At 48.6% G+C, this 26110-nt stretch overlaps 1 protein-coding gene across 4 annotated transcripts in view; it reads left to right on the forward strand.

The window, feature by feature from the left end:
• Window positions 1–25033, forward strand: part of pik3c2a (phosphatidylinositol-4-phosphate 3-kinase, catalytic subunit type 2 alpha) — a 37893-nt gene extending 12860 nt beyond the window's left edge. For all 4 annotated transcript variants that reach the window (XM_064336953.1, XM_064336950.1, XM_064336949.1 and 1 more), the window contains 30 exons: window positions 125–285; window positions 3189–3309; window positions 6837–6948; window positions 7362–7441; window positions 7551–7614; window positions 7772–7918; window positions 8273–8306; window positions 8419–8635; window positions 10514–10636; window positions 11085–11252; window positions 11487–11580; window positions 12138–12280; window positions 13251–13439; window positions 14282–14375; window positions 14606–14700; window positions 14855–15035; window positions 15654–15758; window positions 16618–16710; window positions 17553–17682; window positions 18630–18766; window positions 19054–19223; window positions 19777–19933; window positions 20185–20294; window positions 21011–21218; window positions 21664–21788; window positions 22097–22214; window positions 22399–22480; window positions 22652–22761; window positions 22951–23076; window positions 23534–25033. In XM_064336953.1, coding sequence (XP_064193023.1) covers window positions 125–285; window positions 3189–3309; window positions 6837–6948; window positions 7362–7441; window positions 7551–7614; window positions 7772–7918; window positions 8273–8306; window positions 8419–8635; window positions 10514–10636; window positions 11085–11252; window positions 11487–11580; window positions 12138–12280; window positions 13251–13439; window positions 14282–14375; window positions 14606–14700; window positions 14855–15035; window positions 15654–15758; window positions 16618–16710; window positions 17553–17682; window positions 18630–18766; window positions 19054–19223; window positions 19777–19933; window positions 20185–20294; window positions 21011–21218; window positions 21664–21788; window positions 22097–22214; window positions 22399–22480; window positions 22652–22761; window positions 22951–23076; window positions 23534–23716 — 3877 coding nt within the window. In that variant the 3' untranslated portion in view covers window positions 23717–25033. The remainder of the gene's footprint in view (window positions 1–124; window positions 286–3188; window positions 3310–6836; window positions 6949–7361; window positions 7442–7550; window positions 7615–7771; window positions 7919–8272; window positions 8307–8418; window positions 8636–10513; window positions 10637–11084; window positions 11253–11486; window positions 11581–12137; window positions 12281–13250; window positions 13440–14281; window positions 14376–14605; window positions 14701–14854; window positions 15036–15653; window positions 15759–16617; window positions 16711–17552; window positions 17683–18629; window positions 18767–19053; window positions 19224–19776; window positions 19934–20184; window positions 20295–21010; window positions 21219–21663; window positions 21789–22096; window positions 22215–22398; window positions 22481–22651; window positions 22762–22950; window positions 23077–23533) is intronic.
• Window positions 25034–26110: the final 1077 nt, after the last annotated feature.

Here is a 26110-nt window from a genome sequence, read left to right on the forward strand (position 1 = left end):
GTATTTTAATTGTATTTTTTTTATTTATTTAATCTCCTCTGCCATCAACAAAAATACATAATTTAAAAACTTGGTGTAAGCTTCAGATGTACAATGTTATTTGTTCACTTTTGTTAATTTTTAGCCTGAGGTCCAAGTTCCCTTACGATGACGTCGTCACCAACCCTGGGTATGTGCTGAGCCCGGTGATCCCGCAGAGGGACATGAACAGTGACCGTGGCAGCAGCGTGAAGGTTTCCATAGAGACCCCCGGCTCCCAGGAGCCCGTCACCTTCACCTGCGACGGTAAGGAGCGCCATCAGCTCGGCCACTTGTGTGCAGTACAGCGCGCCCAGTGTTCCTGTTCCCGCCCAGTCTCTCCAGCCATTCTCTGCCCTTACTGTGCGGTGCGGCTGTGGTCATCTCCTACCCTCACAAAGCAGTTTTATTTATGCTTGTTCTCATTTTTCTTCCCAATTTGGACTGCCCAGTTGTATTCACCATTGCTTTATTGCTGCTATCGATTCAGGAGAGTACAGTCAAGTATATGCGGTCTTGCAGAGTATCTGATGTCAGGTTGAGCAGGCATGAGTCAGAGGAAGACACTTCATGCCTAGCTGACCATGCAGCTTGCAGGCACCCAGTGGACCTGTGCGGGGGTCGCTGGTGCATGAGGAGACCCCATCATCCCCGGCGACCGAAACCCTCCCAGCCGTGGGCCGCAGTGTATTTCGTGTCACTCTGTGGGGCTGCCAGCCAGTCGACACAGGCCTGGTCTGGATTGAAGGCCCGTCCATAGGGCCCACCCACTCCCTGAGGCAGTGTCTTTAGATGAGTCCCCACGCAGCCCTGCCAAGGGGGTTTCCTGGAAGCAGCGGGGAATGCTCTGTGCTTGTTTGAACCACTTCCCTGGAGTAGGATGGAGTCTTGCAGTTTTTCTGGTGTGTGAATTTCACACAGATATTTATAATATTATTGTTTTTTTTTTTCTCGAAAAAATGCATGTCTACTTTCCCTTTGAAACAGAGTTGTGAAGCTTTTGGCGAAATGGTTCGCTAGTTGCTAAGCGTACCATGGACTGGGATGTTGCATTTGGAAAAAAATTTATCCAGTCCATTTCTTTTTTCTTTCTTTTTTTTTGGGAAGCACACCAAGTTCCTTCTCCTGGTCTCCATTTACTTAAGCTTGCTGATTTAATGCCGGGGCCTCTGTTGGTGACCCGTGCGGTGTGAAGTCGTTTTGGCCTTCCTTGGTGTGTGGTGAGACCCGTGAGGGGGCGGGGCCCACTGCAGGTCCTCCTGCGTCGCTCGGCGCTGGCCAGCTGGCAGTCGGCCCCGGCCTTTGTGGAGAGTAATCCGTCTGTGAGGCGTTCTTACGCCGCGCCGCTCCTCGTCTCTCAGACGAGGGCCGCGGGCTCTGAAGAATGCGCGCCGCTCGGGGCGGCAGAGCGCCCGCGCTACGCTACACAGAGCCGCTCCGCGTTTCCTCGCGTACGCCTGACGCAAGGCCAACACCCCCCTCCATAAAAAACGGGTTTTTGAACTGTGTCGCATGCCACCATTAGAGCCGTCCCACAGAGCCCGCCGGCTAATAAGTCCTACCTGTTCATTTTCCCTCTCTCGTTACATCTGTGTGTGCTCTGACCAGCTCTGGTTTAGATTCGGAGATGGGAAGCAGTGGAGCCCAGACCAATTGCCTTCAGTTCTCTGAGAAAGACCTGGCTTTGATTGTCTGAATGTTTGTCACGCACTTCTGACCAGTGAGGCAATACTGTTGGCACATCCAATTACATCACGGTGTGTAAGCTAATGAGGCCCTGCCTCTCTGACCAATGGGAGCAAGCATGAGTTTTCGCGCTTGCCTGCTCTTGACTGTGCCACTGTGATTAGTTTTTTGATTTTTTTTATTGTTTTGTTTCAGAGGAGGTTCAGTCTGAGTTCATATGAAGATCGACGGCGATTGAGTGAGGGTTTGGTGACTGTGCAGTGTGGGTCCAGTGGTGGTTCAGTAGGGGTTTGGTGGTGGTTCAGTAGGAGTTTAGTGGCGGTTCATTATGGGTTTAGTGGCAACTTGTTAGCGGTTTCGTGGCGGTTCAGTAGAGGTGTGGTGGCAGTGGGTTAGGGGTTTGGTGGCAGTTCAGTCAGGGTTTTGTGGCAGTTTGTTTGGTTTTTTTTTGTGGTTCGGTTGAGGAGGTTTGGTGGTGGTTCAGCTGGGTTTGGTGGCAGTCTGTTCGCGGTTTGGTGGTGGTTTGTTAGGGGTTTGATGGCGGTTCAGTCTGGGTTTAGTGACAGTTCATGGTTGGCAGGGTTCTAGGGTTGTGTGGCTGTAGGGGTTAGTAGGCGGTTTGAGGAGTTGATGGGGTTTGTTAGGGTTGGTGGCAGTTGTTAGAGTTTGTGGCGGTTTGTTAGGGGTTTGGATGGCGGTTTTAGGTTTGGTGGTTTGGTGGCAGTTTGTTGGAGTGGTGCTTGTGCTCGTGTTTGGGAGGTTCTGGCTTGGGGTTTGGTGGCGGTTTGTTAGGGGTTTGGTGGTGGCTGTGGGTGGAGGCTCCTGCCTGTAGCTCCCTCTGCCCTGCCGGTGGGGCAGACTGCCCCTCTGATCTGGTTCACTCATTAGACTCCATATCAGCCGCCTGACATTCCAGCACCATGTGTGCAGTGTAACTGACATGCGTGGAGAGTTTTAGCACACATCCACCAGAAGATCATGCTTGGCATTTACTGCTATTGGTCGATTCCCCAAATCGCCTCTGAACCACATCAAACAAGCCACAACAAACCCAAGCAACTCCTCGAAGTTGAACTTGTGCAGTTGTCTAGCTGAGTGCAGTTGCATGCAGCACAGTACAGTGGAGCTCAGTGCATTTGTGTGCTGTGGAGTCCAATACTTGTCATCTGTCGTTTGGGCTCGCACCCCAGTGAAAGCTGCACTTGCCATTTTGTCCTGTACACATGGGAGGGGCCTCACTTTGATCTACGTTCTGTCGACAGATTAATGTGGCATGAATTACTGGCCTGTGTTTGTTATTTCTGCCCCTGTCAGTAAGATCTTTTTCTCCCTCTTTCTCTTTATCTTTCTCTCGCTTTCTCACTCTCTCTCACTCTCACTCTCCCTCTCTCTCTCTTTCTTTCTCTCTCTCTCTTTCTCCCCCTCTCTCTCTCTCTCTCTCACCCTCTCTCTCTTCTCTCTCTCTCTCTCTTTCTTACACACAGTGAGTTCCCCGGTGGAGCTGTTAATCATGCAGGCCCTGTGCTGGGTTCATGATGATCTGAACCAGGTCAACATTGGCAGCTACATCCTCAAAGTGTTCGGCCAAGAGGAAGCTCTGCAGAAGTGAGTCCCTTTAAGCTCCAACCCCCCCCCCCCCCCAACACATACACAGACACACACATCATCATGTTCTCTGAAGGGGAACAGAGACAGAGAGAGCAGCAGCAGAGAGAGGTAGTGAGAGAGAGAGAGAGTAGGAGCAGGGTGAGAGAGAGAGATACAGACAGTGAGTTGGAGCAAGAGAGACAGACAGAGCAGAGCACAGAGAGAGTGAGACATAGAGAGAGAGAGCAGGAGCAGAGAGAGGGGAAGAAAAGGAAAGTGGTGTATAAACAAGGTCAATGCCAACATTCCACACAGTGGGGACTATTTTTCTTAAGTTGTGTTAGGAAAATGTTTCCTTTTTGCTTTTTGTCAAGCAAAATCAACTTTGGAAGAAATGAAATTACTTTGGCTGGTATCTTCTACAGCATCTTGGACAAGTTGTTTTTCCCCAGAAACTTTTTTTTTCTTTTTCTGCAGAGCACTTGTTTTCCCCCCTGCATGTTGCTTGTGTGCTGTAATTCCACTCCTTTGTAAAGGGTGTAAAAATCATTAGTCGTTTTTGTTTTGTGTCACTAGAACTTGGTAATATTTTTCCTGTGGGTGCACGCTTACATTGTCTCGGCTGAATTTGGCAGGCGTCACCAGAAATGCTGGAACTTCTTGATGAGGATGTTGTTCCTTCCTCCTTCCCAGCGCGCACTCTCACAGTCTGAGCCCGAGTTAAGGAAAGGGACGGGAGGTGCGTAACGTTGGGAGGAGGGCTTAAAGGACAAGGCCACTGGGTTAGGGCCCCTCCCCAATCGCCTAGCTACAGCGCCCTCCCTCCCCTCTCGCCCGCTTTTGAAAATGAAACGAGGCTTACTCCACTGTGGGAGAGGTGCATTAGCAGCCATGTTTGCATGTACACAGAGCATTCGTGTGGTTGTTTTGATGTTACCCAGCAGAGTGCTCAGCCTGTGAAATGCGTATTTTTGGTGATTCACCACAGCACATATAGTGCCTTGAGTGCGGTGTTACAACTTGCAGTGTCATGCCCTGGGTTCAGACCTGTAGCCGTTTTGGATATGAGATCTTCAAGCTGAGCCCCAGTTGTGCCACTGAAGTGTCCCACCCCATAGTAAGCACAAGCAGTGCTCCCCCTCACTAAGCTGTCTTGACTGTGCTGTCTTGACTTCAGTAAGTACAGCTTTGACTGTGCTGCTTCTTCCCCCAGTGAGCACAGTTTTACATTACATTACATTACATTACATTCATTTGGCAGACGCTTTTATCCAAAGCGACGTACAAGAAGTGCATTTTCATGATCGTAGACAACTGCTGAACACGGGTTCAGTAAGGTACAATTACTTATTTTGTACAGCTATTTCTAGCTGAGAACAATTAACACTATCCTGGTCTAACATCTGCAAAGCCAAACTAGGCAGAAGATTAAGCTAGAGTATTAGGACAAATACAATTTACCAAGAAGTGCAGGGATGGGGCAACATGTAACAAGTGACAAGGAAAAAGGTTTTTTTTTTTTTTTTTTTTTTTTTAAATATATATATACACAGCATGGTGGTGGTTATTCTAGGTATAGTCTGAAGAGATGAGTCTTCAGGCCACGGCGGAAGATGGATAGTGAGGGGGAGGTTCGGAGAGGGACGGGGAGTTCGTTCCACCACTGGGGAGCTAGGGTGGAGAAGCTCTGTGATCCCTTTGGGCGGGTGGGAGGGGTTACAAGACGCCCTGCTGCTGCAGAGCGGAGTGGTCGAGCAGGCACATAGAATTGAGTCATGTCCTGCAAGTAGATGGGGGCTGTCCTGTTGGCGGCAGTGTAGGCAAGGGTCAGGGCTTTGAATCGGATCCTGGCAGCGACCGGTAGCCAGTGAAGTGATCGCAGCAGAGGAGTGACGTGGGAGAATTTGGGGAGGTTGTAGATGAGCCGGGCAGCGGCATTCTGAATCATCTGTAGTGGCTGTATGGCACAAGCTGGCAGGTTTGCAAGGAGAGAGTTGCAGTAATCAAGGCAGAGGTCACCGTAGCCTGGACGAGCAGCTGGGTGGAGTGCGTCGTCAGGTATGGTCGAATCCTCCTGATGTTGTATAGGAGGAATCTGCAGGACCTTGATGTTGCCTTGATGTGCTCCTTGAGGTCCAGTTGGTCATCCAGGACCACCCCCAAGCTCTTGGCAGAGTGAGAGGCAGTCACTGTGGTGCCATCAACCGTGATTGAGAGTTCACGAAGCAAGGAGGTCTTGTGCGGGAAGAAGAGCAGCTCAGTTTTGTTGAGGTTGAGCTTCAGATGGTGGCTGGCCATCCAGGTGGAGATGTCAGCCAGGCAGGAAGAGATCTTATCATTGACCAGTGTGGCCGAGGGGGGGAAAGAAAAGAAGAGTTGTGTGTCATCTGCATAACAATGATAGGAAAAACCATGTGAATTAATGACTGAACCAAGAGATCTGGTGTATAAGGAGAACAGCAGAGGACCCAGTACAGATCCCTGCGGCACTCCCGTAACAAGTGGATGAGAAGCAGAGGCAGACCCCTTCCAGGTGACCTGGTAGGTCCTATCTGCAAGATAGGAAGCGAACCAAGACAGGGCAGTCCCGGCAATTCCCATCCCAGCCAAGGTGGAGAGGAGTATTTTATGGTTGACCGTGTCAAAAGCTGCAGACAGGTCAAGAAGGATCAGGACAGAGGAAAGGCGTGAGGCTCTTGCAGTGGCAAGTGCCTCCGTCACAGCTAGGAGTGCAGTCTCTGTTGAGTGCCCAGATCGGAAGCCAGACTGGTGAGGGTCTAGCAGGTTGTTCTGATGGAGAAAAGAGGTTAATTGTTTAAGAACTGCTCGTTCGAGGGTTTTGGACAGAAAGGGTAGAAGGGATACGGGTCGATAATTTGCTACATCGGAGGGGTCTAAGGTGGGTTTTTTGAGTAGTGGGGTAACACGAGCCGTCTTAAAAACAGAGGGAACATGACCAGAAGAGAGAGAGGAATTAACAATGGAAGACCGATAGGGAAGGAGCTCGCTGGAGATAGATTGGAGAACTTTAGTTGGGATGGGGTCAAGTGGACAGGTGGTTGCGCGATGAGAGGTGATCAGTTGTAATACATCGGAGTCCTCCAGCATTTCAAAGGAGGTCAGTGTGGCTGTGGGGTTGTCCTGGGGGGTTGGGGGGCTCACTGGATGGGTGAAGGAGTTCCGGATTGTAGCCACCTTTCCTTCAAAGGCGGCCAGAAAGTCATCTGCGGAGAGGGAAGAGGGAGGTGGGGGTGGAGGAGGAATGAGGAGGAAAGAGAAGGTGGAGAATAGTTTACGTGGATTAGAGACACATGCGCTGATCTTGGATTGGAAAAAAGAGGCTTTTGCAGACGTGAGGGCAGATGTAAAAGTCGCCAGCAGGGTATGGTATGCGATTGGTATGGTATGTTTTGACTATGCTGCACTGTTCTCTCAGTAAGCACAGTTTTGACTGTGCTGCACTGTTACCTCAGTGAGCACAGTTTTGGCTGTGCTCTCTTGCTTTCAGTAAGCACAGTTTTGACCCTGCTGCTCTGTTCTCTCAGTAAGCACAGCCTTGGCAGCCATGAGTACATTCAAGACTGCAGGAAGTGGGAAGCAGAGATCAAACTGCAGCTTCTCTCCCAGGGCACCATCCGCAGAGACCTCGCCCGCACGGTGAGTCCCACCACCAGCACGCACACACCGCACACACCGCACACGCACGCACGCACGCACCACATAATGTACACACGTACACATACACCCATACACACACACACACACACACACACACCGCACACGCACGCACCACCACATACATACACACACACACGCCACCACATACATACACACACACACGCCACCACATACATACACACAAGTACACAGGCACACACACCCATGAACACACACATACACACGCACACACACACACACACACACAATGCCTGTCACAGCCCAACATAAGCCCACTTCCCCATTCTTCCCCCCCCGTGACATACTGGGTCACTGCAGACCAATGACATGCTGGTTTTCTGTTTTTGCAGTAATATCAAAGTCTGTTTTGCGTGTGTGTTTTTTAAACACAGGCAGAGGATGACTCCGCCCCCATCAGTTTGGAGGAATACCTCTGCCACGTAGAGAGACTCTTCAAGGAGACCATCTCTAGGTAGGGGTGCAAGTTTGGGCTGCTATGGTTACTGGGAGACCTTGCCCAGTCTACGGGCCCAGGGATTGGGCCTCTGGGTGATGCATTTGTTTCTCTGCTCTCCATTCAGACAGAGCCTCAGTGACTACCTGGACGGCTATCACAATCAAGTCAGCGCGTGCCTGCAGAACGAGGTAGGCCTTCCTCTTCCTGTCTTTCACTGGAAGCCTGGCGTGAAGAGGAATCTGCAGACCACCCTCAGTGATGAAATCAACACATGGCGCAGTGCTGTCTGAAGACAGCTGGTCAAATCCTAACTTTTTTCTTTTCTTCTTTTTTGCACCTCCCCAGAACACTCAGTATAAGACGGTAGATCTGGTGATCCAGACGGTGAAGAATTTCTGCTGTGTTCTGGATGAGGTTGAGACCCTGGCCATCACGGAGGCGGTGAAGAGGGTCAAACGTGCCGTCAACCTCCCCAGAACAAAGACCTCGGAGGTGAGACTTCCTGTCCCTGCCCCTGTCTCACAGATCCTTTCCTCGTTTTCCACCTCACAGGCATTCATTAGCTCATTTGAGCGGTCCTAAACGATTACTCAAAACTTTGATGTGCTGTGTCACATATTTTAAAAATATTGTTTGTTGCCTACATTTCTCACATATGGTGTGCACATTATGCATAAAAATCAACTTAATGAACATACAAAAATTTGACTATTAGTCATTTATGTTATGATGTTGCATTGCAGCACTAGTTAGAATGCTAAAAGAGAGACAGACATGTTTTTTAAAGCATGGTATTAAATTGGGCTAAATTTGGGCAGTGCCTCAAAGTGTCTTCCTGTCTTCCAGGGTTCTGTGAAATCCTCTGGTGGTTCTACTAATGGTAAGTTTCTTTCTACCTGGAGTTGACCTTTGGTGTACTGTCTGAATCTTGTGTGTCTGCATCCCCACCAAGTCAGCTGACACCCCTCTCCCTGACCTTTGCCCCCCCCCAGGCTGTGTCAGCCCCGTGGAGGAGAGCCTGGCCGGGCTCACCGCTGCGGTGCACGGCCTGGCCACGCTCTACCTCCGCTCCTTCTGCCCCATCGTATCCCAGCAGCCTGAGCGGCAGCCCAAGGAGGGCCGCAGCAGTAAGGAGGCCTCGGGCACCACGGACCACCTGCAGTTCACCCTGTTCGCCGTGCACGGCATCCCCAACGCCTGGGTCAGCAGGTACTTACAGCGCCCCCTGCTGGAGGCTGCGGGGACACGGGAGGGGTCTCGCGCTGTCCAATCCTGTCCAGAATGCACCGGCAAATTTTATCTCAGAGCCCCTTAAAGAGGATCATCCTCTGGCTAAGGAAGCCCAGGTTCAATGCAATGGTGTGACCCCTTCAACCAACAGCCTCTGAAGGCTGCAGTGCTGTGGCTCTTGAGCGCTTTGTGGTCAGAATGTTGCTCGTAGTGGGGCGCCATTTTCTGTTTGTCTGTTTATTACAATATGAATGTGTAAAGTCCTTTGGAGACCTCCGGGGGTTCCCTGGACCCTTTGTTTCTGATGGGCAGTCCCTCTTCTAAAAGGAGGGTGGCCATTGTTAACTATGCCTCATCTCTGACTCGATTTTCCGACCTCTGATTTTCACCTGTCTTTGCTTTCTAGTTTATGGGTGAGTGAGTGTTAGAGTCATATGGCTTTTTTACAATGCGTACTCTCAGTTTCATGGTTCCAAAGCTCTCTCGTCTTTGCCAGTATCACGCAATAAAAGCTTTCTCATTACATAATCCACTTCAGTACGGTGCACCTTTTTTATCTGGCAAAGTATATCACTTTCTGCTGTGAATCCCCTTTAAACGGAGCAAGAAAGATTTGATTTCTTTTTTGCTGCCCTGTGAATGCTCATTAGGCTGAACAGGATGCACTTGGTCAGCCTGCGCTTTCGGTGGGGATTAGTGTGGGGTCAGTGGCGTGTATTTGCGCATGTTATGCACAGATGTGCTGCGGTGCGGGCAGTCCACTGGCAGCAGGACGGCAGCCTGACACCACACTGCGGAAAGATAGTTTGTGTCTCTGCATCTTGTCATCGTGTCTCTTCATGTCTCTCAGCTTTGAGTCTCCCTGCTTTGAGGCCCCCTGCATTTGAGTCCCCCTGATTTTGAGTCTCTTTGCTTTTGAGTCCCCCTGCCTTTGAGTCTCTTTGCCTTTGAGTCCCCCTGCCTTTGAGTCCCCCTGCCTTTGAGTACCCCTGCTTTTGAGTACCCCTGCCTTGAACCTCTCTGCTTAGCGTTTATTTTCTTCATGTCTGTCAAATTCACATCTTTCTGCTTTGTGTTTCTGATGTCTTTTTCCATCGTGAGCCTTTGCTTTGTGTCTCTTTGCTTCATGTCCCTGGGTCGTGTCTCGCTGCACCCCCCGGGTTCTCTCTCTTGGCACAGTTGTCCAGCTTTGTCGCACTCCGTCCCATGTGAACGCTGAAAACGATTTCCACACGCGGAAGCCGCGGGGACGAGCAGGGGTGCTGCGCGCTCCCTTTCGGGAATAAAATGCACTTTGTGGAAACCCCGCTGCATCCTCTGGCTGCTCCGTGAGACAGACCAGCCAGGGGTTCGGCTCCCCGGGTCCCAGGGCCAGCCACGATTTTAAAATTAACCAGAAAGTGGTTAATAATAGGCCTCCTCCCCCCGCCTGGCTGCCAAGCGCTATTTATAACCCTGAAACGCTGAGAATTCACCAACGTCATGTAGCGCAGCTCCAGGAATACTCCATGAAGGGGTTTGGAACAGAGGCCCAGGCCTCCAGTCACATGTAATTAAATGCCATCTGGTAACATGAGTAATGCAGTACACCAGTGTGTAGCAGTGAAGTGAGGTAATCCCAGTAGATTTTGATATTATTTTATATTATTATTGAGATGATGATGCTGATCATCGTTATTGCGATCTTTATTGTTATTGTATCAATTATTATCATATGTATCGTCACACCTGAAGTACTCCCCTGGGAAGTTATCCTGTTCTTTTTCATATTTCATTGTTTTTTTCTGATTTGGTTTGGTCGGACTGGCAATGTGCAAATGTACATTTGAAAACTGAATTAAAATGTGTGTTTTGCAGTTATGAGAAGTACTACCTCATGTGTGCTCTGACCCATAATGGAAGAAACCTGTTCAAGCCGGTTCAGTCCAAGAAAGTTGGCACGTACAAGAGCTTCTTCTACCACATCAAATGGGATGAACTGTAAGTGGTCCATGTCTGTCAGTTAAAGAGGCAACTGATTACAAGATGCAGCAAACATAGCTACAAATGTGGCATTCTTCAGGCTTTGATTAATACTGGATGTGCTGGCAGTAGAGCTGCATATGCTTATGAGTTGATGATTTGATTTGTGGCTGTGCTATCAGTTTAGCTCATTCTGGCACATGACCACATTGCGTCCTGCTGCGGAGTTCCATTCAATCTTCCCACTTCATCCACGTCTTTTCTAGCAGCTCTTTTAAAATTGCATGTTCCTCAGGACTGTGGACCTGATTCTAACACATTTTTAACTGTGTTAATCAACCCTTTCTGTAGTTAATGCTGCTTTTATTGCTTTATGAATGTGCACATGTAGTTGCTTTTGTAAGTCACTCTGGTTAATAACAACATGGATGAAGTGTAAAAAATTTTTTTAATCTTTCGTGTACAGGATAAATTTTCCCATTGCTGTTGCCCTGCTGCCCTTGGAGTCCATGCTGATCCTTTCTCTGTACGGGATACTCAACCAGAATGCCACCAGCTCCCCCGACTCCAACAAGCAGCACAAGGGCCCCGAACTGCTGGGCAAGGCGTCCGTGCCCCTCTTCAACTTCCAACGGTCAGACCCCCTGCTTTGCCTTTCCCAGCGGTGATGGTGGCATAGGAGTTCAGTTAGTGTGGGCGGGGTCTCTGGTTTGTGAGTGGTCAGGGTCTCTAGCTTCTGTAGGCAGAATGTCTGGCGTGTGTGTGGGCGGGGTCTCTGGCTCATATGTAGACGGAGTGTCTGGCATGTATTTGAGTGGGGTGTCTGGTGCCCATGTGGGCGGGGTCTCTGACGTGCGCTGTATTTCAGGGTGCTGGCACAGGGGACCAAGCTGCTCCCCCTGTGGGCTCCCCTCCCTGGCTCCGGTAGACGGAAGGCCCAAACTGAGAGGATCATCCTGCAGGTTTCTCCTCCATTTTTTTCACCTTGTCATTTGGAATGGCTGCTTCCAGTATGCTTTCACATCACGTCTCTGCCCCCCTGTACTTGCATAGGGAGCGCTGTAGCTGAGGCACATGCTGTATACCCTCTCAGTACTCGCTCCAGTCATACTGTCTGCAGCTTTCACAGTTCAGAATGGCTAGAGCCGTAATGGCCCTCCAGCTCCCCCTGTGTGCAGTTTCCTGTTGAGTTCATGTTAATGTGCAGTGAGTACTACAGCAAAAGAATGGCTGCTCCGTCACTACACCAATGATAATTTTCCCCATATAGCCATACTGTATGCTATATCACTCTCTCACCACATCTCTCACTTATTACCATTCACCGAGCACCACACTCAGTCACAGTCAGCTAGTGGCACTGCGCACACTAAGACTGCACATGTCTAGGCTGTAGGGTCCAGCTCACTCTTGTAGGAAGCAAGTGTGCAGACTGAGCCCATCGCAACAAGTTCTAAGAAGCTGTAAGATGTGAAGGTTGTTTCCATGATTTAAAGATGCAAAATGTTCCTGGCTGCAGGTGGATTTCCCCACCCCAGCCCTGGACGTCCTGTACGTGGGCCCCCAGCCGGCCAGCTGCCCCGACCCCCAGTCCCTGGAGAGCCTGGACCCAGACCTGAAGAGGCGTGCTGAAAAGCTGTGTGGCAGAGCCTCTACTTTTGGGTATGTAACCCCCCTACCCCCGCTCCCCCCACATGTGACAAGGGCCCGAAAAAATAGAAGCAGTAACTTTTTTGGACATTTTTTCCCGTGATTGGAAAACAAACAAATGTGCGGTAAGAGGAAGGGTGTGTGTGCTTGGTGTTTGTCCATGGGGCTGTGTGGCAGAGTGAGCACGTGATCCCGTCACCCCCTGGAGAGTGTGATTACTTCCATTGCCTGGCGACGTGGGTCTTCAGCTCACGGGGCAAATGGGATTGTTATTGTGCCTTATGAACGCGTTATACCAGTCCTGCGAGTGAGCCAGACCCACACACCCTCAAAGCTCCTCTTTCAGAACCGGGGGGAGGTTCAGGTGCTTTCTGATCATTGTGACAATTCTGTTACTTGTTCACCTTGATCCTTTGTAAACCTGTTTTCAAAAATCTTCATAAAAAACTGACTTAACCTTTTCTTCCAAATCGCAGAACCTTAAGTTATAATGAAGGGATAAAGAACTGGTTAGAAGTCAAAGCAGTGTCAAACTGCTCGTGGAAACGTGCCCCAGCTAGTTAGAGGGTGAAATTATTTTCAGAAGGAAAGCTGGAATTTTTCTGTAGTTAAGGGGGGTAAAAAGGAAAGTGCTGAATGTGCTGCCTCACATTTTTATGGTGGATGGAAGCAACCCTGGTTTACAGTTCTGAGCGGTGTTGGGTTTCACGTCTGAAATGCCAAAGGTTCTTTCGCTGTTTTCACAGTGTAGCCGACAAGCCGAGTCACCTGACTGTACCAGAACAGCGAGAGACAGGGTGTGTGGCTCCATGTCTGACCCAGACTTAGCCATGCTGTTAACATGACTCTCTAATCCTGCAGGGAATCATTTTAGGATCTCCTTCCTGTTTCTACAGGTTACTGTCTGTGTGTGCATTGTAAGCACAGACGAATGCTTCTCCACCTCCCCTCCCAAAAACTTACCCAGAATGCTTTTCACCAGGCTGACGCGAGCGGACCGGCAGCTCCTGTGGGACTCTCGACACCACTGCCGGGCCTTCGAGGGCAGCCTGCCCAAGGTCCTGGCCAGTGCCCCCAGCTGGGACTGGGGCAGCATGGCGGAGATCCACGCCCTGCTGCACCACTGGCCCCCCCTGTCACCTGTCTCTGCCCTGGAGCTGCTTGACTCAAAGTACGTCATGCCCACACTCGGTCACATGACTGGCATGGCTCCTCCCACTCAATCTCAGCAGTTCAGTCATTCTTTTGCTAGCACAGCACAAGCATTTGATACTGAATGTTCTTTTAGCTTAGTGAATACGGCTGTCAGAATAGTTGCCTCTGCAGTACAGTTCAGTAGATTTGATTCTAGCAGTTCTGCTTAAACTGTTGCTGTCCGTTGTCTTTTTCTGAGGTTTCTGTGGTTAGTTGTGTGTTTCATTTTGAACTCTGGTTAAGAGCATCTGCTGAGTTAATATGTGCTGTGAGGTTTTTTCAGTTCCCTCTTATGAACCACCAGCCTTAAGACAGTGCGGCATAAGTACAAGTCACACTGATGCGCTTTTACAGTTTAGAGCAGGGGCGGAGGACATTCTAGTAATGACTTTCATTCTAACGTTTAAGAGACTGAAGAACAAGTAAATTCCTGAAAGCTTGTGAGAGAGTGAGACGCATTCACGACAACCTTTACCATCAATAATACAGCCATATTTTACCTGACAATTCAACCCAGCGTATGTCATTCTTACGTAAAGTGTGAATAATAAAAATAGTGGCTGTCGGCTAGTCGCCTGATCCACATAGAGGCTGACGCTGCAGAAAATGCATGTGTGTGTGGAAACAGTCTGTGTGTGTGTGTGTGTGTGTGTGTGTCTGTGTGTGTGCACATAATGTTGTGTGTTTGTGTGCGTTTGTTTGGTTGTGTGTATGAGCGCATAGTGTTTGTGTGTGAGGGGAGCAGGTGTGTGTGCGGATGCGTGTGTGAGGACTCGCGCTGCACTGGGATCGGTGTTCAGTGTGCATTCTCTGCGGCAGGTTTGCAGACACAGAGGTGCGGAACATGGCCGTCACCTGGATAGAGGGCAGCAGTGATGATGAGCTGGCTGACTACCTGCCCCAGCTGGTGCAGGTAAACCAGCCTCCTGGTGCAGGGTTCAGAATCCTCACAGTCATTATAAACACCTGTACATCTGCCATTTTACTGTTGCATATGAAGAAATTGGTAATATGGTTTGGATTGTTGGTGCGGTTTGTAGTCTGCATGGAGATACCCTGTTTCTCTCAGAGGGAAGTTACGTGGTCAGGCAAATGCAAGTTTCTTGAAAATAACAAATAAAGATTATCTCCGTATTTTTGCAGGCCTTGAAATTTGAGTGCCATTTAAAGAATGCCTTGGTGATGTTCCTTCTGTCTCGAGCACAAGGCAACATCAACATCGCTCATCACCTGTACTGGTGAGTATTTGCATGCATGCACACCTGTTGCGTACCTGAAGGTGACCTTTAATTGGTGAAGGTGATCGCAATTTAAATTGGTGTTATATGTAGACAGAGTGTTTCTCCGTTTGAGTCTAACCCTTTGCACACACGTGTACGCGTCCCCCGCCAGGCTCCTGCGGGACGCGGTGCAGGACCCCTGTTTCGGCGCGCGCTACGAGACCGTTTTGGGGGCTCTGCTGTGCCTGTGCGGGGCGGGCCTGCGGGCGGAGCTGGATAAGCAGATGCGGCTGGTGCAGCTGCTGGGGGCGCTGGCGGAGAAGGTGCGGCAGGCCAGCGGCTCCTCTCGACAGGTACGAGACCGGGACCCGCAGCTGCACGGGCAGCCATGTTCATGTGTGCGTGCGGAACAGGGGGCACAAAATGGCTCCCGGAGGAACGGTGGTCCCATGTCATAGCACCTCATAGTGCATTTATATGAATTTATTTAGAATATTTCAGCCAATCCTGTCGCGTTTTCATACAAAGAACCTGAGTATGAACGTCCCTGATACAGCTCAATAATATGGAAAATTCAAATGAATGAATTCGTGTTTTATTTTTTTTTAAATGAACCAGTCTGTACGGGCTGACATTTTACATTTGAATAATGTCTGTTTTTCCCTTTTCCATTTCCGTCTATTCCTAGAGCTGTGGAGAAATACATTATTCAGGCATAATATTGTATGTCTGAATAGGAATGAGACTGCAGTGAAAAATGAATAATGTATGTTTGGGGAGAACGTCCTCACCTCGCTGCGCTCTGAATGTGGCCCTTCATTGGGGCCGGCCCGGCTGGTTTGCCGTGTCCGGCAGCGGCGAGTCGGCCCCGGGGGTCTGTGACGGTGTTCTGTGACGGTGGTCTGTGACGGTGGTCTGTGGTGGTGGTCTGTGACGGTGGTCTGTGACGGTGGTCTGTGGCTGTGTTGCAGGCCGTGCTCCAGGACGGCCTGGAAAGAGCGCAGTCCTTCTTCCACACGCACACCTGCCGGCTGCCCCTCAGCCCCAGCTTGGTGGCCAAGGAGCTCAACATCAAGGTGAGCCGTCCCCAGCCTTGTGACACCCCGTCACCGTGGCTACAGCGACGATGGAAAGGCAGGAGGTTTTACACCGCCCGCCATCTTAAGTTTTGTCCCAGATTGAAAGTCGCATTGGAAAGTGTCCAATATGGTTAATTTCACCATTAGCTGTTTACTGGCTGTGTAGCTACATTAGTATCAGTAAATGAGTATTGGTATATTGTTATATTCAATTTTGTAGCTGTATTTTGAGGACTACACTATTTCTTGCTGTTTGGTGTTCTTGCTATGTGACTAAATAATGGTTATCTTTAGCTAACTCACTATAGTGTGTCTGATGAATGACTGAGGTAGCTGTTTAACTGGCTAGCTGTTTCGTATTTGTCGTTAGCTCGTCCACGCAAAACTGATACACACCCGCACAACTGATGACGCTCACCTGATGTTCAAGTGCATTCCAGATGTGCTTCTTTTTAAGACTGTTGCCTAGTTACGACGGCCCAAGGTGTCTAGGAAGGACGCAGGGAGCAGCCAGTGCCCTTCTGTTTGCTATGGAGCCTCCAGTACGCAGCACTGTGACTGCACTCGCTGCTGTACGCTGTGAATTCCTGAAGGGGCGCATTCACCCCTTACACCAGCGCCCTACACAGAAACCCACTCTGTTGTAGAGGAAGTTTCAGTATTGTTTGCAGTCGGCACCTTCCAGGCAAATTTCTCACGGCTGTGGTACTATGTTGAGCCCCGTAGGAACTATTTGAACCCCAAACACGAACTAAGCAGATGTGTCCTTGACCGTAATGAATCCTCCGCATTATTGCCTGGCCGTAGAGTAGTTGTAACCGCCTTCCAGAAACAACTCCGTATCGATCGTCCTTAGGCCTGCTCCTTCTTCAACTCCAACGCCGTGCCTCTGAAGATCGCTCTGGTCAATGCCGACCCGCTGGGAGAGGAGATCAATGTGATGTTCAAGGTAGGCGCTTGTGGATGCGGAAACTAATCCAGGCTTTTATGATGACACAATGATATGGGGCGACGTAGCTCAGGAGGTAAGACCGACTGTCTGGCAGTCGGAGGGTTGCCGGTTCAAACCCTGCCCTGGGCATGTCGAAGTGTCATTGAGCAAGACACCTAACCCCTAACTGCTCTGGCGAATGAGAGGCATCAATTGTAAAGCGCTTTGGATAAAAGCGCTATATAAATGCAGTCCATTTACCATTTACCATAAAACATAAGTATTCCAAGACGTTGCTCTTGTTGGCAAATCAAATGTCAACAAGTAAACTTAACACATGTAAATTTAAATGACTGTATTTGCAAAGGATTTTGTATGTAGTGAATGATTAACCTTTAATGTTAATATTGGTTCCTTAAATACCATGTTGAGTTTATTATACTTGTTCAAGATGGTATTTTTTCTTTTATGTTTTTGTTGTTGTTTTTGTTTTGTGTATCTACGCGCATCAAGCACTCCACTAAGTCGTGGGTGAAGTTTATACTCCTCAGGTATTGTTGAGATGTAAACAAGTTGAGCAAGATTGCTCCTGCCCTCTGAACCTTCAGTGACTGCTCTTGGGTTCACTGTTTATTGAGCAATTGGTTACAGGCTGTAATTGGCTGGACTGACCGTATGCCCTCTGGTGGCATAAATGTGAAATGACAGTGCTTTTCACAAAAAAGCAAAGCTTTTACCCACTATTACAACTGTTTGTTAGATTAACATATAGACTTTCAAATGGCTTTTCATATGAGTGTTGTTGCTTTCATTTGGGTGGGCTCCTAAGTGAGCGGGTATGCGTGGTGTGTGATTGACAGGTGGGGGAGGACCTGAGGCAGGACATGCTGGCCCTGCAGATGATTCGGATCATGGACCGTATCTGGCTGCAGGAAGGTCTGGATCTGCGCATCGTCAACTTCAAGTGCATCTCCACCGGCAAAGATCGAGGTACAGCTCACGCTCACATCTCCACCAATAACACCAGACCATCACTCAGTCTACACTCACATCTCCACCAATAACACCAGACATCACTCACATTTCCACCAATAACATCAGACATCACTCACAGTCTACACTCACATCTCCACCAATAACACCAGACATCACTCACATCTCCACCAATAACACCAGACATCGCTCAGTCTACACTCACATCTCCACCAGTAACACCAGACATCACTCACATCTCCACCAATAACATCAGACATCACTCAGTCTACACTCACATCTCTACCAATAACACCAGACATCACTCACATCTCCACCAATAACACCAGACATCGCTCAGTCTACACTCACATCTCCACCAGTAACGCCAGACATCACTCACATTTCCACCAATAACATCAGACATCACTCACAGTCTACACGCACATCTCCACCAATAACACCAGACATCACTCACATCTCCACCAATAACACCAGACATCGCTCAGTCTACACTCACATCTCCACCAATAACACCAGGCATCGCTCAGTCTACACACATCTCCACCAGTAACACCAGACATCACTCAATCTGAAGTACCGCAAACTCAACCTGCAAATTCAACCAGACACGGTTCACACATCGGTCTCGCCCACAGTTACATCTGCAAATGCAGAGCTCACACTCCAGTGCACTCATATCCACAGATAACACCAGTTTGTGGTCCACTCACGTTTCACCAAGGAAAGCCAGACACTCCTTGTGCACCAATCAAATTTTGACAAGCAAACCCAGATATGGCTCATACATCAACCACATTGCGACAACGAGAATCCGATGGAGCTCATATTGAAAACCAGGTTAAACTGAAGACTCAGTTTTTGAATGTGGTAGGCCGGCAGTAGTGTTGCGCGCTGCTCGATCAGGATTAGCATTCAGAACCCCCCTCTCCCCCCAATTGCAGGTATGGTGGAGCTGGTCCCGTCCTCTGACACCCTGAGGAAGATCCAGGTGGAGTACGGGGTGACGGGGTCCTTTAAGGACAAGCCCCTGGCCGAGTGGCTGCGCAAGTACAACCCCGCGGAGGAGGAGTACGAGAAGGTGCCCCTCCCCCTCCCCCTCCCCCCACTTCCTGCCCGGCCTGAGAAAATGCTATTTCAGCTCTGATTACATGATTATCAATGCACCTGGGGACACTCTAAAGAGGGGGTCCAGCATTAAGATTCATACAACCTCAGGGATCAGCCTGACGATGATAGAAGTTCAGCGTATGCTGGCTACTGCTGACACGGTCAGTCACTGATCAGGATTTGTTGGTCCCTGAGCCAGCGCGGTGCCTGTAACCGTGACGACGGACTCTTTTTTTCCCCCCGCCTTTCCCCTATCAGGCGTCGGAGAACTTCATCTACTCGTGCGCGGGCTGCTGCGTGGCCACCTACGTGCTGGGCATCTGCGACCGCCACAACGACAACATCATGCTGCGCTCCACCGGCCACATGTTCCACATCGACTTCGGCAAGTTCCTCGGCCACGCCCAGATGTTCGGGAGCTTTAAGAGGTACTGCAGCGTCCTCTCCTGGGTCTTGGACACTCTCAGGAACTCCCAATGGAAATAAAGGGCTTTTTTTAATGTTGTTTTTCGTCGTATCGTAGCTCGGTATCTGAACCTAAAGCCTTTTATTGTTCTGCTGCAGTTCAGTAAGAACACGTAGGTTGAGGCTGAGGTAGCACAGGGCCAACAACTTTGAAGTGTTAGCCTGGTGTTAAGCAGTGGGTCATAGATGTTCTGTTTGCCCCTTCCTCGCCCTGATGGTTTGTGTGTGTTCTTAATTTTGTTTCTTAAAATATTTTAATGTGTAACATTTAACAAGAACATATAACTGTTAATAATATTTTATTAACAAGAAACTAACTTTTTTATGAAAAGTTTAATTTAAAGATACAGTTCTACTGTGCATGTGAAGTACAGAGACCTTACGAGGCTGGTTGGTGAATAGATTGTGGATGGTGTCCTGTGGGTTAAATTTCGTCGGGTTCCGGGATGTTCCGGGATGTTCCGCTGCGTGCGTGTTGACGGGGGCGTGGTGCCCCGCTGTGCCCGTGTGTCCCAGGGACCGCGCCCCGTTCGTGCTGACCTCAGACATGGCGTACGTGATCAACGGCGGAGAGAGGCCGACCAGCCGCTTCCAGCTGTTTGTGGACCTCTGCTCCCAGGCCTACAACATGATCCGCAAGCACTCCGGCCTGTTCCTCAACCTGCTCTCTCTGGTACAGCCCCCGCCCCCTGTGCGTGATGCTCAGCCCGCACAGGCCCCAGATATACTCACTCTCTGTGTCTGCTTTTGCCTGTGTGCCTGTGTGTGCCTGTGTGTGTGTGTCTGTGTGTCTGTGTGCCTGTGTGTGTGCCTGTGCACCTGTGTGTGTGTGTGTGTGCCTGTGCACCTGTGTTTGTGCGTGTGTGTGCGTGTGTGCGCGGGTGTGTGTGTATGTGTGTGTGTGACTGTGCGTGGCTGTGACAGATGACATCGTCAGGCCTACCAGAGCTCACCGGTGCTCAGGATCTGAAATATGTCTATGAAGCGCTGCAGCCCCAGGCCACCGATGCAGAGGCCACAGTGTCCTTCACCAGGTACGAGCACACTATGAGTGTACATCACTAAACCAGGTACAAGCACACTATGAGTGTACATCACTGAACCAGGTACAAGCACACTATGAGTGTACATCACTAAACCAGATACAAGCACACTATCAGAGTACATCACTAAGTCCTACAGCTTCACCAGGTACAAGCACACTATGAGTGTACATCACTAAACCAGATACAAGCACACTATCAGAGTACATCACTAAGTCATACAGCTTCACCAGGTACAAGCACACTATGAGTGTACATCACTAATTCTTTAGAGCTTCACCAGGTACAAACACACTCTCAGTATACATCACACATCACTAAGTCTTACAGCTTCACCAGGTACAAACACACTATCGGTATACATCACACATCACTAAGTCTTACAGCTTCACCAGATACAAGCACACTATCAGAGTACATCACTAAGTCATACAGCTTCACTAGGTATGAGCACACTGTCAGTATACATCACTAAGTCACACATCTTCAAGGGCGAACACTGAATAAGTGAACAATCAGAATTAACTGCACAGACAGTGATTAGTTAGTGCATTAATACCTCCATGCATGTAGTCCGGTCTAATGAGCTGAATTGCCTCTCTGCTCTCTTTCTCTCTCTCCCCCTTTCATTCTAATCCTCCCTGCCCCCCTCTCTCTCCCCCCCATTTCTGCTTTCTCTTTCATGTAATCCTCTCTTCCTCCCCCAGGTTGATAGAGTCCAGTCTGGGCAGCGTTGCCACCAAGTTCAACTTCTTCATCCACAACCTGGCCCAGATGCGCTTCTCTGGCCTGCCTTCCAGCGACGAGCCCATCCTGTCCTTCTCCCCGAAAACGTACACCCTCAAGCAGGACGGCCGCATCCGCGACGCGTCCATCTTCACCTACCAGAAGAGATACAACCCGGACAAGCACTACGTGAGCCCCTGCACAGTAGCCCCTGGATCCAGCTGTAGTGCTGTGGTGGGCAGGGGCCAGTATAGGAGAAGAACATAAGAAAAGTGATGACAGGAACTGGCCATCAGCCCAACTTGGCTTGTCGTTTTTTTATTTTTTATTTTTAACGATCATGACATTTATTACATTTATTATGATCAATATAAAAACTGTCGACAGACAGTAAAAACAATCAAATAATGAAATTTTTTTTTTAAATTAAACACTAATCAGCAGTAACTCACAAGGGAGAAAAGAGGGGAAGAAAGACCAGTGAGATATTATGAAGTCAAATTTCTCAAGCGTTTGTATTGAATATGTAATGAATCCCACATGGGCTGTTGGTGTACTGTGATACTTTATCAGACAGGAGAGCGCTGGTTATTGATTAGCCATCCTGATCTCCCCGCCCTTGCGTGTCCCGCAGACGTATGTGGTCCGAGTCCTGCGGGAGGGGCAGGGCGAGGCCCAGTTCGTGTTCCGCACCTTCGATGAGTTCCAGGAACTGCACAACAAGCTGACCATCCTCTTCCCGCTGTGGAAACTGCCCGGGTACGACTCCATGTGACCCCCTGAACCCTAACCCTAAACCTGCACCCCGAGTCTAACCCAACCCTACCCCTAACCCGAGTCCTCACCCTAACCTGTACCCTAAATGCCCTCCATCTTAACCTTAACCGTCTTATATACCTAACCCTAAGACCCCCAACCCTATAACCCTATAGTAACTGTAACCTTAACCTTCAACATGCGTCCACCCTGCCACCAACCCTAACCTTGAACTCATAAGCAACCCCCAAAAATGACCTGCAGCCTGTTTGACTCTGTGCACATCACCCCCCCCCCCCCTTCCCCCTCAGGTTCCCCAATAAGATGGTGCTGGGCAGGACCCACATCAAGGATGTAGCAGCCAAGCGGAAGGTGGAGCTCAACAGCTACCTGCACAGCCTGATGAGGAGCTCCAGTGAGGTGGCGCAGGTGAGTGGCAGTGTGAGCTCTACCCGCGGAAACCTGGCTTTGGGCACAGATGCCCGTCAGTGAACAAGATGGCTCCACCCTGACGGTGGGTGCCAAAAAAAAAGGGCGTGACATTTTAACTGATCTCTCCTTTCTCTCTCTTCTCTCCCGCTCCGCCTTTTTTCTCTTCTCTCTCTCTCCTCAGTGCGATCTTGTTTACACATTCTTCCATCCGATCGCCAGGGACGACAGGACGGAAGGGTTCGAGGGAATGGCCAGGCCCACAGGTGGGTTCCCCCGGGCGGCCCTGTGCTGACGCTAAAGCACTGCATTGCTCTCCTTTCCCCTGACAGCGCTGTTCATACGCCGCGCTGCGTCTTTAAGGTTTAACACGCTCCTCGTGAAAGGGTGGATGGATGATGGTGAAGTGGTCACTAACGGTGCTCTTGCCCCTGCAGAGGTAATGCCGGTGAGCCCTACCTCAGGGAGGGTCGAGGGGGAGGTGAAGTTGTCCGTGTCGTACCGGAACAGCACCCTCTTCATCATGGTCATGCACATTAAAGATCTGGTGAGGCCCGGGCCACCGTACGTACGCACCGTTACCGTGACGCCCGCACCGTTACCGTGACACCCGCACCGTTACCATGACACCCGCACCGCTGTCTCTCCATGCGGGAGCTGAGGGGAAAGAAACCCCGTTCCGACTGCCATTGAATCATTTAACCCCCCCCCCCCCCCACCCCGCCCCCGCCCGCAGGTGTCGGACGACGGAGCAGACCCCAATCCGTACGTCAAGACCTACTTGCTCCCCGACCCGCACAAAACCTCCAAGCGTAAAACGAAGATCTCCAGAAAGACCAGGAACCCCACCTTCAATGAAATGGTGCGCCTGTCCTGTCCCCTCACTGGTCCCTTCTGCCCATCTCTGCTACGAGAACAGTAACAGGGCCTCTGCTGTCAAAGCACTGTAGCTTTATAATGTACCATAAGTGTTCCCTAGTTACTGCAGAACTATTCTCAGTGGAGTTTTACTGTGCAGTGTGGTATTACCTCCATTTTTCTATTATGGACAAATCATATATACTGTATTTGAGGTGGCTGACCCTGATTTCTTTGGTCTGAATTGTTTGCTGATTTAAGTTAAAAGTAAAAACTAGGAGACTGTGGCAGTCCAGTACCAGGGTGTGTTTTCTCAGAGGTGTGCACTCTGTAGCGTCTATGAATGAGAGCGCATTTAAGAAGCTCTCTTACGGTGAAAGTTCTTAACCAGCCCCGCCTGGATGACCGCCCCGCATAAGCTGGTAACCTCTCTGTTGTCCGTCTGTCTGATTGTTCCCCAGCTGGTCTACAGCGGCTACAGCAAGGAAACCCTGCGTCAGCGCGAGCTGCAACTGAGCGTGCTCAGTGCCGAGTCGCTGAGGGAGAACTTCTACCTGGGCGGGGTCACGCTGGGCCTGCATGAATTCGACCTCAGCAAAGAGACTGTCGGCTGGTACAAGCTCACCGCCGTCCCCTACTTTTAAAGTCTGCACAACTCGCGGCATGCCTAGGGGGACCACTCAATCTCTCCCCTCCAAACTCAGCGCACCTCCAATTACACCCCCAACACTAATCATGGTCGTGTCCCCTTATGCACAGTATATTTTTGTTCCCAGAATATATAGGAAAGCTGTATTAATATTTTGTACATTTGACGTTGGAGGACCAAAACCAGCTCACTTTTGAAGAGTGTGTATATATTAATATATATGCATATATACATACTGTGTATTTGTAAAACGGCTCATTTTTACGTTTCACTTTTTTTTTTTTTTTTTTCTACGAAGCACATTTTCAGATGGGAAGCGCTGATTTTTCCCTGTGAGTTTGTGACGCGTGAGCGTGTGGGAAGGCCGCAGTGCTGTGAATGCGGTGCGCCCCAAAGCACGTGCCAAAAACGAAATGCGGATCGCGAACCACTTCCCTCAGTGGGACAAAACGTGTGACTTCACCTCTGATATTCTTTTTTTCATCCGCTCTGCACACGGCCTGTATTATCGACACGTTATTCTCAGTTAAAACCTTTATCCAGTGAAATGTTTCTCCGACGTTCAGCACCACTGCAGTTACCACACTTCCTCAAGATGTCAGTCGGGCTAACTATGGAAGCACGTGTGCAACCAGGGTTGGTCCGTACTCTATTTCTACTAGGTCAGTTCAGGAAATGAATAGAAATTAAATTCATGAATCAATAATGAGCCATAAATGTTCTCTTTCTTTTTTCCAAGAAATTACTTAAATTTCGATTCATTTCCTGGACTGACCAAGCAACCCTGATTAGGTTCATGAGTTTTAATGCTATGAATTTGGCTTGTATATATTAAATAACTCCCTTCTTGCCATTGCATTTAGACTAAAGGGAATGACAATATCATGAGACTTGGAGCAGAGAGATTTCTACTGCATGTGTACAAGTACAGTTAAAAGAGGAATTGTGTTCACTTGGAAGTGTATTTTTTTAGACGATTTCAAAAGTGGAAGCTTATAAAATCAACATCATGCTATAAAAGAGTGATTTCATTCTTTTAATAACTGTAAAAACATGCTGAATTTACATAAATATGGCCAGTTATTTATTTTTAATTGGTTGTCTTTAACCTGGATAGATCAGTATGTACTGTAAGCCTTTTTCCTACATGAAACATTTTTGAAACTAGGTTTCTAATGAAATTGAATTTCTTATTTCTGTAATGAAGTTCAATATAAAAAATGTTATTCATCCATTTAACTCACCAGATGCATATTTTCAATATGCTTTGGTAAAGAATATTTTCTTAAAACCAAATAAATGTTACCTCTAATTTTCTGTCTACCCCGAGTATTTTTTTTGTAACATTAATGGATGTGTATTGAACTCCTTACTTGATTTTTATATTTAATTTAAAGAAAATCTCATGTGTTAAATTAGTTGGTAAAATAGTCATATTTATTAATACATGACAGCTTGAATACATTTGTTTTAAACCTTTCAAATTTACAGCGGCATACAGTTGAGGCCAGAAGTGTACATACACCTAAGCTAAAGAAAAAAAAAAAAACTCTGCACATTTCATGTTGCCATACATTTATATTGGCAAGTGAGTTAGGGCATCTATTTTGTTCACATCTGAGGTGATTTCAAAACGATCGATTAGAAACAGATTTATTTCAGCTTAAATTCACTATATCAGTATTCCAGTGGGTCAAATGTTTGCATACACCAAGTTGACAGTCTCTTTAAACAGCCTCGAAGATTCCAGAAATTGATGTAATGACTTTTTAGAAGCTTCTGATAATTCATTGGGAGTTAATTGGCACCTGTTCAATCCAATCCAAATTTATTTATAAAGCACATTTAAAAACAACAGCAGTTGACCAAAGTGCTGTACAATCAAAAATAGCATAAACCATAAAACAACACAATAAAAACACAAAGATCAGTTTAGAAGACAAAAGGACAATAAAATAATAACAACAAGGTCATAAGAAAAAGAAAGGCAACTCTCATACTGAGTTAAAAGCCAAGAAATAAAGATCTTTTTAAAGACAGGATTTAGTGTAGGGGCCAGCCTATGCAGAGGCAACTTGTTTCTGAGTTTGGGGGCTACCACTGCAAAAGCGTGATCTCCCCTGTGCTTCAACCTTGATCCTGGGACAACCAGAAGCAACTGGTCAGCGGACCCGAGTGACCTTGATGGGACGTGTGGTTGTAAAAGGTCAGAGAGATTGGTTGGAGCTAGCCCATTTAATGATTTGTAGGCAAACAATAAAATCTTAAAATCAATCCTAAAACATACAGGGAGCCAGTGAAGGGAGGACAGTATGGGGGAGATGTGCTCTCGCTTGCATTTTCCTGTTAAAAGACGAGCTGCAGCATTCTGGACCAACTGCAAGCATTA

Source organism: Anguilla rostrata, chromosome 5 (assembly GCF_018555375.3).
Source record: "Anguilla rostrata isolate EN2019 chromosome 5, ASM1855537v3, whole genome shotgun sequence".
Lineage (NCBI taxonomy): Eukaryota > Metazoa > Chordata > Actinopteri > Anguilliformes > Anguillidae > Anguilla > Anguilla rostrata.